This window comes from Lacerta agilis, chromosome 7 (assembly GCF_009819535.1).
Source record: "Lacerta agilis isolate rLacAgi1 chromosome 7, rLacAgi1.pri, whole genome shotgun sequence".
Lineage (NCBI taxonomy): Eukaryota > Metazoa > Chordata > Lepidosauria > Squamata > Lacertidae > Lacerta > Lacerta agilis.
This window is the reverse complement of record NC_046318.1, coordinates 26,755,486-26,770,361: the sequence shown is the minus strand read 5'-3', so window position 1 is coordinate 26,770,361 and position 14,876 is coordinate 26,755,486. Positions and strand designations below refer to the sequence as shown.

The following is a 14,876-nucleotide window of genomic DNA, read 5'->3' as shown; positions in this document are numbered from 1 at the left end:
ATTTGCACAGCGAGTGTCCTGTAGCCTAAGGACTGGACCTGCCTTTGAACAGGCTGGCTACACAAGGCTCATCCGCTGTCATCATCACATCCTTGGAGATGGGGGTAGAGTCAGAGCTGGGTTAGCACCAGGCTTGTTCTCAGTTGTCTCCCCCAAAGTGGAAGCCTCCTCAGTGCCAAGAGGTATCACCATGGCTGGAAACATTGAACTAGGGTTGTCTGGATGCTCCTTCATGAATTTGATGCAAGCCTAAGTGCAGCAGCAATGGCACTTAAATCTTTATCAGAAAGCAGCAGAACAGCTGGAGCCAAGAAGTGCCTGAGAAATGTGCAGCCTGACCAAGCCACAGGCAATAGTGGAACCTCTGGACCCGGAGACCATTCGCCAGTGCCCCACCTCGTCAACTTGGGCTAGTTGTACAACTTTCTGACTCCTCCTCTCTGCAGATCCAGTGTGCTCCTGTTCTGTCAGCAGTAATAACACCACTACTTCTTCTTTTTAATATTGCAGAGTGAAGTGACCATTCTTTTAAAACCAATATCAGACAAGATCCAGGAAATTCAGATGTTCAGGGAGAGAAATCGAGGAAGTAAAATGTTTAATCATCTGTCAGCAGTCAGTGAAAGCATTCCAGCTCTTGGGTGGATAACTGTGGTGAGTTTTGAATTTTATATTTTTCTTTTTTAAAAAATAACCTTATTTTTGACATGCTGTGCCCAGCTAATGTTAAATTCAAGTTGAGTCTTCTCCCCCTCCCTATGTTTAAAAATCTTCATGTTTACATTCTAAAATGCAGGGAAGTTTTGCCTTTTGATTTTACATCCTCTTTCTCTTTCTCCACTCTTGCATCATTTACGTGATGATCCTGTACCTTTCCTTAGTCTCCTAAGCCAGGGCCTTACGTCAAGGAGATGAATGATGCTGCTACCTTTTATACAAACAGGGTATTAAAAGACTACAAGCATAGGTAAGTTACTAAAAAAATTTTTTTTGCTACATTTCTCTGGTGATATTTCAGAACCAGTTTTATCAAATTCTAAAGAGTATCGTATTATTTTGAATCTACTACAAAAGTATTTGAGAAATATGTGTTGTCTCCCAAAATCACAGATTGGATATGGGCAGAATTAACTAGATTTATCCATCCTGGAGGTGGGGTGGGTGGGTAGGGTTTTCGTTTTTGTATATTTTTCTTTTCTTTTTCATAATTGTTAATATACTGGAAATCAATAAAACTATATTTATGTGAAAAAAGAAAGAAAGATGTGTTGTGTACAATATAACCAATATTGTGTTCTAAATTTAGCAATGCAATAACTTCAGATAAGAGCCACTTAAAAATGTGTATTTATTCACATCATTTCACAAATGTTAATCCTGCTCTAAGGAGCTGTAAAACAGCAGAAAAATGCATAACCAGCAAGCTGCTACCTAACGTGTATTACAAGAATGCAGGAAGTCCTCAGAGAGATGCTTATACAGTAATGCTGTATTATTTTATTGTCCTAACTCAACTGAAGATTTCATAGCCTCCAGGCCCTTTTTTCAATGGCTGCACACTCCTATGGTCCTAGCTATGCTGGCGGATCCCTTATGCTCTAGCTATGTTAGCATAACATTGGTATATTGGTATATGAAGCCAATGACAAGGAGTCGATTCATGCACGATGATGGGGACATGTTCCAGGCAGATGCCGCAGTCTCTGCTTTAACTCACCACTAGCAATGTTACATGTGCTATCCAGTACAGCCTATGAAACTAATGCAACCACATTCCAGCCAGGAAGAGTGAGGAGGCTGGAGGAGAAATAAATATGCGGGTTCCACTAGTGTATTTTCCTTCCCTCGTCAGGAATATGTATGGGGAACAGGCTCCCTCAACCTGCCTTCCAAACTCTCCCTTCACCACTGTTGAAGAACTGATGGTAGGGGACGGGTGGCTGTTGAGGTTTCCGCAGCTTCACCGAGGAGACTTCTGAAGGTGGACCCCCTTTTCTGCTGGAATACCTCCTTCTGTGCAGCATCTGCAATATTCTGTTGGGCCCGTGATCCCAGGGTTCGAAGGGTTGCTCCCCAAAATGTTTAATGCATGCACAAGTATTTTCCATTATGTTACAGTGATTTGCGCCATGTTGATTGGGTGAAGTCATTCTTGAATATCTGGACAGAACTCCAGGCATACATCAAAGAATATCACACCACTGGGCTTGCATGGAGTAAAACTGTAAGTGCTGCATTTCTTGGAATTTCCTTCCGATGCAAGAAAAGTCGAATAATACTTATTCTCTCTTACTCTGGATTCAGTGTTCCCTCTGATCCTTGGAAATGGCTAATTGAGGATATTATATTACAGAAATTTACTGTGAGGAAAAAGAAGCTCTTAGTGAATGTACCATTACTTGTCCTCTCTCTTAAATGGGTAATTTAAGACCTGATAATGCTGGCAGCTGAATTCAGGAATCTGTGTCAACCCTCAGCTCAATGATAAAGACCACATTCATGTCACACTTGTTAAAGTCAAGGGCTCTCTACATGCTGCTGCAGAATGCAGACATGTTTAATGAAATGGAAAGTTTTCATTGAAGGACAGACGACACGATTGTTGTTGCATGCAGTTTGGCCCCTGAGGCGTAAGACAGTACAATCAAACCTTGGTTGTTGAATGTAATCCGTTCCAGAAGCCTGTTCAGCTTCTGAAATGTTCGACAACCGAGGCGGCTTCTGATTGGTTGCAAGAGCTTCCTGCACTCAAGCGGAAGCCGTGTTGGATGTTCGGCTTCCGAAAAACATCCGAAAACCAGAGTGTTTACTTCCGTTGGGAGCCGAAACGTTCCAAAATGGAGGCGTTTGGGAGCCGAGGTTTGACTATAATGGCTGGCAAGGAGTAATGACTTCCTAGCAGTGGAGTCACTTACTGGGAGGGGTGAAGGCAAGGGGATGTTGGTGCTGAGTATTCACACCAGTGGGAGCAGCAGATTGGCTCCACCAGTGTGCCTGCACAGCTCTGATATCGCTGCCCCCTCAGCTCTCCACCCCCCATCCCATAAGTGACTCTACTTCCAGGTCAGGTGTGGGGCAGTTCCTGGCATAAGACATCCAGATGTAAGCAAAGTGACTAGGTGTGGTAGGTTGAAAACATTTCAAGAGTTAATTTTCAGGAACTTGGTTAGTTCTACGTGGCCTCATCCAGATCCTTTGCTTTCTTTTTGTCTTCTGCATGGTGCCAAATTGTGGTGAGTATTTAGCATTTAGCAAGAAGCAGGTTCACCATCTATAGCTGTAAGAAATGCCAGGTATTTTAGTTCAGTGCAATTTACTCATCATCATAACTTGCCTTCTAAATGAAAGGTCAAGACTTACAGTTTTTTAGCCATATCAGCTCTCCACTAACAGGCGAAAATCTGCAATGAAAGAACTCTTTTAGGAAATTGTAAGGAAATGAATCTCAACAATTGTATTTATTTTAGTAGGGTAGCACCACAATTATGAGAAAGTCAGCATATGAAAACAGCACTGTATGCTTCCTTCCTGTGCTATAGAAACTGTCATGGGTGGTAGAGTTAATCACCAGACCAAAAATTGGCTCGCTAAACTAAATAGTGTGGCTAAATGTAACCCACACTGATGTACAGACAGCATGGCAAATCCAGAACAGGTGATAAATGGCACTAATCTTTTTTTTTCCTTTTTAGATGGCTTCAGACAAACAGATAAACAGCCAAAGTGGATTAGATTTTTCTATAGAGGCAGCAATCATCAGCTGTTTCACCTTGTAACTAGCATATCATTGGGCAGCAGGAATGCCGGCAGACAGGTGGTCTAAATGTTGTAGTTAGCAGGGACAACGCTAGTATACATTTACAGAAGAAACACCTTAACAAAAGATTTATGTCTCCTCGTCATAGTCCACCTGTTCCTCTAGGCTGTTACATGATATTTTGAGCTTCACAATCCTCATCTTTGTCTGTGTGTGTATGTGTGAAGAGGACAATATGGAGCTCTGTAATCATATTAAGCATGTAACTAGGATTATAAGAGTTTGTAGTGCTTGTAGCTTTTTATTAGGGGAATGAAAATTTCTCCTTTGAGACTCCCAGTAATTGGTTTCCTGGAGGGGGGGGTGGATTTTCAGTTCATTTATGTCATTGCTCACACCACCTGTCCCCCTCATTCACAAATCAAATGTCTGTAGGCTGATTAGGCACACATCCACAAAATTAACTTAACTATCGTTAAAATTCAAATGCTCAATTTTTGTTCAGACTGTCTTTTAAAAGATAAATATTAATGGGAAAGAATAAGGTGTTGTTATATTTATTATTTAATAGCAGGAGCAATGTACAGTTTTCTGCTATGTGGTAGGTCTTTGATATCTTGTTTTACAGAAGGGAACTGAATCTCATCGTGAGTGTCACTCCTTTGGCCACCCAGAATTATTATATGCCTAACCTGGGATCTGAACTTGAGCTGAAGTCCAGTTATTATCTACTGGACCACACATTGATTGGTTGAATGTAGGCATAGGGAACTATTTTTTACAATTGAATGAGGTAAACAGTAGTGGTATATGGACTCTTCTTTCTAATACCTATATCCCATTTCCGAGCTTCGTTCTTCAAATGCCACTGACTGAAGATGAAAATTAGGAGGTCAAACAACTGATGAGCAAAGGAAGTGAATTTGCATTTTACTTCAACTACCAGGGGGAGTCAATAGCAACAGAAATATGTACAGTGGTGCCTTGCAAGACGAAATTAATTTTGTTCCGCGAGTCGTTTCGTATTGTGAAAATTCCGTCTTGCAAAGCGCGGTTTCCCATAGAAATGCATTGTGCAAAAAATAAATAAATCACAAAATGTTTTTGTCTTGCAAAGCACGACCATAGAAAAATTAGTCTTGTGAGTCACCTAAAAAACCACAAAACCCTTTCGTCTAGCGAGTTTTTCGTTGCGCGAGGCATTCGTCTTGCGACGTACCACTGTATGCAGGAGCCACCCCAAATTTTCTGTGTCCAGGGCAGCTGTCTACCAGACCGTACCTGCCCACAGACTGTCTCGCCAGAGTGGTGCATGCTCTAGTTATTTCCGACTTGAATTATTGCAATGCGCTCTACGTTGGGCTACCTTTGAAGGTGACCCAGAAACTGCAACTAATCCAGAATGCAGTAGCTAGGGCCTTCTGGCAGTTCCCTCACTGCAAGAAGTGAGGTTACAGGGAACCAGGCAGAGGGCCTTCTCGGTAGTGGCACCCGCCCTGTGGAATGCCCTCCCATCAGATACCAAGGAAATAAACAACTATCTGACTTTTAGGTGACATCTGAAGGCAGCCCTTTTTAGGGAAGTTTCAAATGTTTGATGTTCTATTGTGCTTTTAATTCTGTTGGGAGCTGCCCAGAGTGGTTGGGGAAACCCAGCCAGATGGGCAGGGTATAAATAAATAATTATTATTTATTGCTAGATCTTGGTCTCACAAGGAGTTGACAAGGACAGGCCATCGTTTGGTGGTACAGCATCTGCTTTGCATGCAGATGACCCCAGGTTCAGTCCTTGGCATCTCCAGCTGCCTGGGAGAGACCCCGTTTGAAACTCAGGAGAGCCACTGCCAGTTTGTGTTGTGGCATCCATCCATCTCGGGAGACAAAGGAGGAGTGTGCCTTTGGGGTGAAGTCAAACCATTGGACAGTTAAAGCACCTGCTGTGGCTATAGTGTTCTGCCAGTTTATGTAGACCAGTATTTCCCAAACTGAGGTCTCCAGCTGTTTTTGAACTACAGTTCCCATCATCTCTGACCACTGTTCCTGCTAGCTAGGGAAGATGGGTGTTGTAGTCCAAAAACATCTGGAGACCCAAGTTTGGGAAACAATGGTGTACTGTAGACCATATTAAATTGGCCAGTGATCTGACTTGGTATAAGGCAGCTTCCTATGTTTGTCTAAGTTCAATAAAAGCCATTGCAGGGCCTTTGATCAACATCTCCCCTGTCCCCAACACACACTTATCTTGGCCTCCAGTGTGTGGAGTCTGAAGCACCTGCCAGTGGACTGACACCAGTGTGGGTTCCTGTACCTGCACAAAACCCAGGTGGTGTCTGTCCAAGTGTGGGCACTCACAACTCCCACTTGCCAGAGGGCAAGGTAAGTATGTGTAGTCATCACTGGTCAGAGTTCCTGCAGGGATATCTCTCCCCCATGTTTTATGTTGATCTCCAGTAGAAGGAGATGGTAGTTGAGGAGCAAAACCACAATCCTTAGAAAGCTTCATTTTGTATCTCCTGCACATGTTAGGAACTTGGCAAACTTCATTCCCAGAGCAGGATCTGGTAGCTCCCACACCCTCATCAACACAGGATTTATTACCAAATGCAGTAAGGCTAATCTAGTATATTTTCTACATAAATATTCCTCAGAAAACCAATGATATACTTGACATTAAAATACAATGTGCTTCCCTTCAAAAGCAAGTCTTTTTTGCATGCGTTTATAATCTGTAATCCTGATTCCCTTTATGTTTTTTTGGAATTACTTTCAAACAATTCCACGGTTGGCAGCAAATGGATCTTATTTGCAAGTGAGATCAACCACCAACAGATACTTTGGCACAAATACTTTTGTATGTTACTTGACCAAACTACGGTATGCTATAAGGGGTAGTAATGAGAGAGCAGCTGTTGCTAAGGAAGGCAGCTGACATAAACCTAGAAGACAGACGTCGTAACCATTTGTGCTAGTTAAATAGCTGTTTAAATGCCTTTTTATAAGGATACATTGTTATTAACATCTGCTCACACTTAATCTAAAGAATGGTTTGGAACAGCAAGCACCTGCTGGATTAAGAGAAGGACGGACTTTTGAGAAACCGTAACACATCTTTCTTGTACAAGGTCCTAAACTGAAGCCTGTGAATTCACAGACCTGCAGCTCCCTCATGCAGGCAATGCTCAGATAGACGAGCTTTTGTGAGGAAGCGGAAGGGCTGGGGCAGCTACTAAGCCCCTGCATGGGCCACTGTGGCCAAAGAGGTCACTTGGGCATAACTGCTCCTTCGGAGACAGTGCTCCTTCCAGAACCAGGAGGTAGAGAGGGAGGGCTGAGGCAGTGATAAGGTCAGCATAAAGCAAACACACTAGTTTGGCTCTATCGGTGTATTTGCACTGTGTCAACCTCCCTGCTTCCTTGCTCCTCCTGGCAAGCAGCAGTGATGCAACTGGCTGAAGGTGACTGAGCGCTGCCACCTCACTCAGCCATCTGCTACTGCCATTACCCCATTGCTGGGAGGACGAAAAGCAGATAGGCTGATTTTCCACAATGAAATTATGGGATCAGTGCATATTCAATCATACCAAAAGTATAGTGCAGAAGAGTTTCTCATGATTTGTGACACCATTTGTTTATATAGTTCCAGACGCCTTTTTTACATTTTCCTTATAGGGTCCAATCGCATCAGCAGCATCTGGGCTGTCTACTCTAGCAAGCAACCAAGGTCCTCCTCCACCTCCACCTCCTCCTCCACCACCAGGACCTCCTCCTGTCTTTGACACAGAAAATGCAAAAGATGATGCAACTGCAACCCGCTCAGCCTTATTTGCCCAGCTGAACCAGGGAGAAACTATTACCAAAGGTGCCAAGAAAATAATACATTTGCAACGCTGTAAATAGTCATTATCTTTTTGTTTCTTCAAGAAACAAACACCAAGCAAGCTTTCTTTAACTGCCATGCATCTTTAGGGCATAGAGCCACTGGTTCAAGGAGACATTGAGGAAGCCCAAAATGACATCCTGATTGCTTTCAGGACCCTGTGTACACAAAAGTACATCATTTAGAAACCGGATGCCACTCTTGTAACATGAATTTGCTGTCAGTTGATTCCGGAGTCTCTTTTGATGTTGCACTCCTTGACATTAAGTTCTGTGCTCTTAATCAGACATAAAGCTCTCAGTTGGTAGAGCGCGAGGCTCTCGATTTCAGTGTTGTGGGTTCGGGCCCAACATTGGGCAAAAGATTGCTGCATTGCAGGTGGTTGGGCTATATGACACTTGTGGTCCCTTTCAACTCTGTGACTCCATGATACTCTATGAATAGAATCAGGCATAATGCTTTTCTGCAGGCAAAGTTGCATTAAAATACAGGTGTCTGCTGATTTATTGAACACAACACAATAGCAAAAGTTGGGCCACCATATCAACTAATCTGATGAAGGCGATGCTTTTAGGTGTATGAAGCTGCTATTTTTGTACAGCTGCTTGTGGTTTTCTTAGGGCTTCGCCATGTCTCTGATGACCTGAAGACTCATAAGAATCCCAGTCTTCGGGCTCAGGGGACACCGATTCGATCTCCTACGAAAAGCCATGCACCAAATCTGACTACTCCCAAGCCTCCCCAGCAGAGCCACTGTCCTGTGTTGGAACTTGAAGGAAAGAAATGGAGAGTGGTAAGTTCAGCTCACCTATAACTGACCTTCATTGGAGTAAACTGACCTGGTTTACTGACCTTTCTCTGGAGCAAAAAGTGTGTGCAAAAGGTGTACAGTCGTACCTCGGAAGTCAGACGGAATACGTTCCGGAAATCCATTTGACTTTCAAAACATTCAGAAACAAACGTGTGGCTTCTGATTGGCTGCAGGAAGCTCCTACAGCCAATCAGAAGCTGTGGAAGCCTGGCTGGATGTTCAGGTTCCAAAGAACGTTCGCAAACCGAAACACTCCCGGGTTTGCGGCGTTCAGGAGCCAAAATGTCGGAGTACCAAGGTGTTCAGGATCCAAGGTACGACTATAGTAATATACTGTATGAAACAGCACATTCAAGCATCTCAGTGTTTCCCTTTAAGTAAATGCCATGTTGGTGTAACTGTGTTCTGCATGAAATAGCATACTGCCATATTTCCACAAAAGCAAGTAAATTGCGAGGAGGTGGAGCCCGCTTAAGAACATGACCTGGAATGATATGCACCAATGATGCTGGAAAATAATTATGCAATCTTTGGGAAGAATCCTCAGAATTGCTTATTTGCAAATATTGTTAGAAAGTTAGGTGTGATATTAACATATTTGCAGTACAAATGTGGCTTCCAATCTAAAAGTCAAACAAAGGCTGCACTTTCAGTGCCGTTCGCTTGATGATGGGCATGTTTGACTTCTTATCTCTTCAGGTAGCTTTTTCTTTAAATATGTGCTTATTTAAATTTCACCTAAAATGTTTGGAAACTTCACCCAAAATTGGATTAATTTCATTTGTTAAAATCTCAAATAATTAAACTTCAAAATCATTTTAGATAACTTCGTCTAGCCCAAAGAAATACACAAATTACTGATACCATGTATTCCTGTGTTCATTCTCAAAACACTCCTGTGGGACTTGCAGCTTGGTGGAAAAGCAGGTGATACACCAAAAGAATGTAGCTGCAGGTTAGATTCTCAACCACTTTTTGTGAGATACTGTAATAGTGATTGGGAGAAAAGTGCAAATGCTACTATCTGTTAAGGCTAATCTGTGGTATGTTCCTTCTTTCTTTTTAACGCAGGAATACCAAGAAGACAGGAATGACCTTTTAATTTCTGACACTGAACTCAAGCAAGTAGCTTACATTTTCAAGTGCAACAAATCTACATTACAGATGAAAGGAAAAATTAATTCCATTACAGTTGGTATGTGTGCTTATTTCTAGAGTGAAGACTAAGGCTGTAATCCTATGCACATATACTTGGAATAAGCCCTGTTGGATAAAGTGAGACTTACTTTTGGGGGGGGAACATGCACAGGATTGTAATGGACGTCCTGCAAAGCTTTTATAGGTGATAGCACTTTAGGACACAATTGTTACTCCTTATGAAATCTGTGGGGATAAGAATGTGAATAAAATTAGCTAGATTCTCTGAGTTGATTCCAATGTTATTAATACTCATCCTTTAAAATTAATGGACATGACTAACATAAGTCTGTTAAATTTCAGTGGATCTACTCTGTGTAAATCTTAATTAGCTACAACCCGCAAACACTTGCAAGTTGTAGCAGTTAAATGCTTTCTCATGTGTTCAACAATAGATAGAACTGAATACATTTTGTGACCTTTTTATTCCCCCCCCCCCTTTTTTCCAGACAATTGCAAAAAGTTTGGCCTTGTGTTTGACAACGTTGTGGGTATTGTTGAAGTGATCAATTCCAAGGATATTCAGATACAGGTAAACATCCATTCATAACACTAATACAGGGAACCCAAAACAAGAAAGATACTTTCCTACTCCACCTGCTGAGGTTCCACTGATCATCAGCTTCCACCAACAGCTCCTCTTTGTATTTTTTAAAAACATGCATGCTAGATGCAAAGATGCATTTAACACCATGTCTAGTTGGGCCTTTAAGTAAGTTGTATCTCACTGTTGCTTTCATGCTCTGCTTGTGAGCTTCAGCAACATTTACACTATATTTATAACATGGTGTGACTATTAATTCTCTCCATTTTATATATGCACCTACAGATATGCTCTTTGTGACCTCAGGCAACCTTTGCTCTTTTATAGAGAAGGAAGGAGGGAGGGGAGAAATATCACCAGGCGTTGCTCTTGACAAGCAGTGACTCAGCCCATCTGTTAAACGTTCAATAAGAGCTGGCTAGTGTCCATCTGCTTAGTTCCCTGTACCCACCTTCAAAGAAACATTCTTATTCTATGGAATATCCCCCTTAGGGAGGTCCTCTGATTTACTGTCTCCTCTCCTTTAGGAGGCATGCAAAAGTCATTCTGTGCAGAGGTGACTGTGAGATGTAGAGGAGATAGGTTGTTGATGGATGACAATATTTTACAATCTAGATATCTGAAGAACTGCTTGCAGACCTACTTGTTTTGGTTTTCATCAGATGGATCTTGCTCTCCTTAGCTGTCTGCCTGGCACCTATTCTGATGTTAATTTCAATGCCAGGGAAAAAAATGTTTTGCCAGAGAGCTGCCTGATTTTGCTTCAATGGAAGCCCTGTTGAAATGAAAGTGGGTAACATGAGAGCAATGCTTGGCTAATTTTTTATGCAACCATTCACAGTTTTTTTGTAACATGGTGGCAACGTACTATGGGGGCTGACTTGTGTATTGAATGACCATTGGAATTTGGCCAGTTTTAATTAAGCTCTGCCTGGCCTGGTGTAAAAACAACCAAACCACTTCTCTGTTGGTGTTAACATCATTTTCTTTACTATTTTGATTTGTTATAAAGTCCTTTGATTGTTCTGCAGGTAATAGGGAAAGTGCCAACTATTTCAATTAACAAGACTGAAGGCTGTCATATATACCTCAGTGAGGAATCATTAGATTGTGAGATTGTGAGTGCTAAGTCATCTGAAATGAACATCCTTATCCCAAAGGATGGTGATTATGTAAGTGTGATATTTTAAAACTTTCTGATACAAATTCCTGAAATACACACTGAATTGTATACTGACAGCAAGTTGCTCTGAGGGAAACAGTCTTTTGGATTAAATTAAATCGTTTCTGGAATATATACAGTATAATTAATATATACACTTTCTCTCTCTTTTTGTTCTGGTGTTGTGTTCTGTATGTAGTGTTAAGGTTTAGACTTATTATAAGTTATTGTTAAGTTTAAGTTAAGTCTGCTGCAACTGGATTTCTTTTGGACAGCACCAATCCTGAATGTATTGGATTTGTGACCATTATGCTCATTTGCCTTCAGTAGCAGTAAAGCTCTGCTGAATGAAATATTAATTGCCTCTTGTCTATTTTTTGGGAATCCTGCAACATGTTTAAGTTTTAACTCTGCTAACTATACATTGGAATCTCTCTGGATCAATATTGAGTATAATTTCAATGACAGCATTTTCTTACTTTATGGCATTTATGCTATCCTAACCTTACATTATAACCCTACACATAAAAGATTGGGCTGGTTGTCATCAAATTACATCAAGAGGAGAAATCACAAATCTGCTAGTGCAACAAAAAATGCAAAAATGCCACAGTTGGTTTTTTTCTGAATGTAATCAAGAAGGTCCTTTATAGCATGACTGACTTATAAAAGCCTCCTCAGTCGTGTACCACTAACAGTGAGTGCATCAGTTTTCATAACAGCCACTTGTTTGACCAACTGACATTGTCAATCTTGTATCCATATAGAAAGAATTTCCTGTTCCTGAACAGTTCAAGACATCGTGGGATGGATCCAAGTTGGTCACTGATCCTACAGAGATTGTGGGTTAACTTCCTAGGGCTGGACAGAAACCACTGACCACAATCTCCAAAGAAATTCATCTTAAAACAGCAGCATGAAGAAGTAGCACTGGTTTGTAATGAGTGATAAGCCTTCCAGCAGCTACTTTGTGTTCTGGAAACCATACGCTGTATGTATTACATAGTATTTTTCCTCCACTGAGACTATCTCTGTGGAGGAAAAAAAGTATACTGATGTACACAACTATGTTTGAGGAAGGCATGAACGTTCATTTTGCCATGACACACTTTGAAACCACTGCACAGCCCCTGTTCACTTTTTGTAGGCATCCTGATATTCTCAACATGTCCACAATTTGACTTTGTTCGCAAATAGGTCATACACAATGTCATGTGAATGTATAAATATTTTTTAAATTAACTATTCAGGTTACTGGCTATTTCACTGCATACAGGAAGCCAAATGTCTGCATGATACACTTTTGGCATGTTTCAGTGCATTCCTTTTTTAATGTTTTGACAGGTTAAAAAAACCCGTAGTAGGTTAAGATGTTCATTTTAGATTTCAGTTCATTCATGTATCACCTAATAAACCTGGAGCCCAAAATGTCTGTAGTTCTTATATGTCTTTGTGCTTCTGAAAGTTGAAAAGGTAGAACTCTCAGCAATACAGCTGCTAATGGAAAAGAAAAGCTAGATTTTTTCAATTTCTTATTTCCCTTAACCATCTATTTTTAACAAGGACAGTTTGCTGTTATCTTTGTTTCTGTTCAATTTTGTTGACGTTAGCTCAGAGATAATTTATAGAAAAAGTTATTTTAAACTTAAGTAAATCTGTATTCTACTGAGTCCCCCCCCCCCCACTTCTCCCCTGTCCATTATAACATTTCCTTGTTTGTGGGCTTTACTGTTTACTTGGGTCAAAGCTAATTATTCCTATGTCTGGAAGGAACAAGAAGACAATAAAATGCAGTGTCTTCTGAGGTAAGGCCAAAGCTTACTACTTGCCACCCTACCAAACATTAATGAAGACATGGTAAGAAGTTATATAATGGTATCAGACTAAGTCACAATCTCAGACAGACCCACTGAAATCAATATACTTGCTATTACATTGTAACATTAGTGCACTGATTTCAATAGGTGCACTCTGAGTTAGATACTGCCCTGTTTTCCATTCAAGGAATAGGATTTTGCTTCAGAAATGCTAAGAGCTATTCCACACTTGGATGGTATATGTCTCTTCCTGTTTTGTATGTAGTATCCCCACACTGCCTGCATACACCCACTCTATCATTGTGAAGGCTGTGTTGCTGAATAGCACCAATTTTATTATACATCCTGGCCGCCATCTGTGAGAGTGCCAGCTTTTGCAATAAAATACACTTCTAGACCACCGTCTGGAGATTAGAGTGGCTCCTAATAATACAGAAGTTGGTTATGCTAGTTATATATCTTATTTTGTGTATTGGGCAAGGGTGTATTTCTGCTTCTGTTTCCATTTGTAAGGTATGCATGCATTTATTCAAAAATGTACGTTAAGAAAAGCCATAGACTCTATCTGAATAAATTTTGAACTCAGACTAAAAGGATTGTATTTTGGGAGATGGGCTTGACTTACACGGTCCATATTTTTAATTTGTAACACTAATGTGATGTGCAGTACATGTTGTATGATTTCAGTACATTTTGATTTTAATTACTTATACTACTTTGTAACAGTGATATAATGGTAATATGCTTGCAAAGCTAGATCAGGATATAAATCGTGCCTACTGCACCTTACAAGATATGTAACTCCTTCATTTTTAAATTATATTTGACTGTAGTACTGTAGATACTGCAACAAATAGTGCTCACAGAATAAGATTTTGCTATCTGATGTTTGATCTGTATGTATAATGTTGTTGTGGGTTTAGTACATGTCATTTTTCAATAGTAAACCTGACATGACTAAAAATAAAATGGTAACTTGTTTAAATATAATGCAGTGGTTTCTTTTTTTTTAAAAATATTGCCTTTCATGTTCAAAATTTATGGGAGATTCGCGTATACAATAAGATGCATTTAACTCACAAGCACTTGCATCTGGAACTGAAAAAGAATTCAGTCTTCTTGACAACAGATGAGATGCACTGGGGTGAGTGTCCCAGTGTTGCAAAGCCACAACTGAAAAGATCCTAAGCAGAGTACAGTATGAGCCGAGAGTCAGCAAACGGAGAGGCTGAGAGGAAGACACTATACAAAGCATCTGCCCTTGCCCATCTGATTATTTAGTGCTTTATTTACTTATATGTTGCCAATGTGTGTGGTACAAAGCACCATACTACAAACCCCAATCCCCCACCAAAGGAGCTTACCAATAGGAATTTTGGCAGATCAGGATGTAAAAGTGGGTAAGGAAGGGAAAAGAAAGTTAAAAGATATATGTATCCAATGAATCTTCAAAATTGCTCAAATTACATAATGAATGATGAGCACGTGATTTACGTAAGCGATTTAAGTTGAGCTGATGCAGAATTGAGACGTTTTAATCAGAGGCAACTGACATTTGTATAGGCCTACTGGTTGTAGCATTTTGCATCCAAATTCTATAGTCAGACATAATGCTGCAGCAGTGAGTTAAATGGGACTTCATAAGCTGAGAGTTAATTGAACAATGAAGAACTTGATTTGTAAACATGCTGGGTAAAATACTCAGCAAAGT

The 14,876-nt window shown here is 40.6% G+C and overlaps 1 protein-coding gene across 3 annotated transcripts in view; it reads left to right on the top strand.

The window, feature by feature from the left end:
- CAP2 (cyclase associated actin cytoskeleton regulatory protein 2) overlaps nucleotides 1-12,851 on the top strand; it is a 36,146-nt gene extending 23,295 nt beyond the window's left edge. For 2 of the 3 annotated variants that reach the window (XM_033154610.1, XM_033154608.1), the window contains 9 exons: nucleotides 511-654; nucleotides 882-967; nucleotides 2,119-2,224; nucleotides 7,427-7,616; nucleotides 8,255-8,427; nucleotides 9,517-9,640; nucleotides 10,092-10,174; nucleotides 11,218-11,358; nucleotides 12,116-12,851. In XM_033154610.1, coding sequence (XP_033010501.1) covers nucleotides 511-654; nucleotides 882-967; nucleotides 2,119-2,224; nucleotides 7,427-7,616; nucleotides 8,255-8,427; nucleotides 9,517-9,640; nucleotides 10,092-10,174; nucleotides 11,218-11,358; nucleotides 12,116-12,199 — 1,131 coding nt within the window. In that variant the 3' untranslated portion in view covers nucleotides 12,200-12,851. Of the gene's footprint in view, nucleotides 1-510; nucleotides 655-881; nucleotides 968-2,118; nucleotides 2,225-7,426; nucleotides 7,617-8,254; nucleotides 8,428-9,516; nucleotides 9,641-10,091; nucleotides 10,175-10,713; nucleotides 10,796-11,217; nucleotides 11,359-12,115 lie in introns of those variants that run through there. The other variant, XM_033154609.1, reaches the window with a different exon arrangement.
- Nucleotides 12,852-14,876: the final 2,025 nt, after the last annotated feature.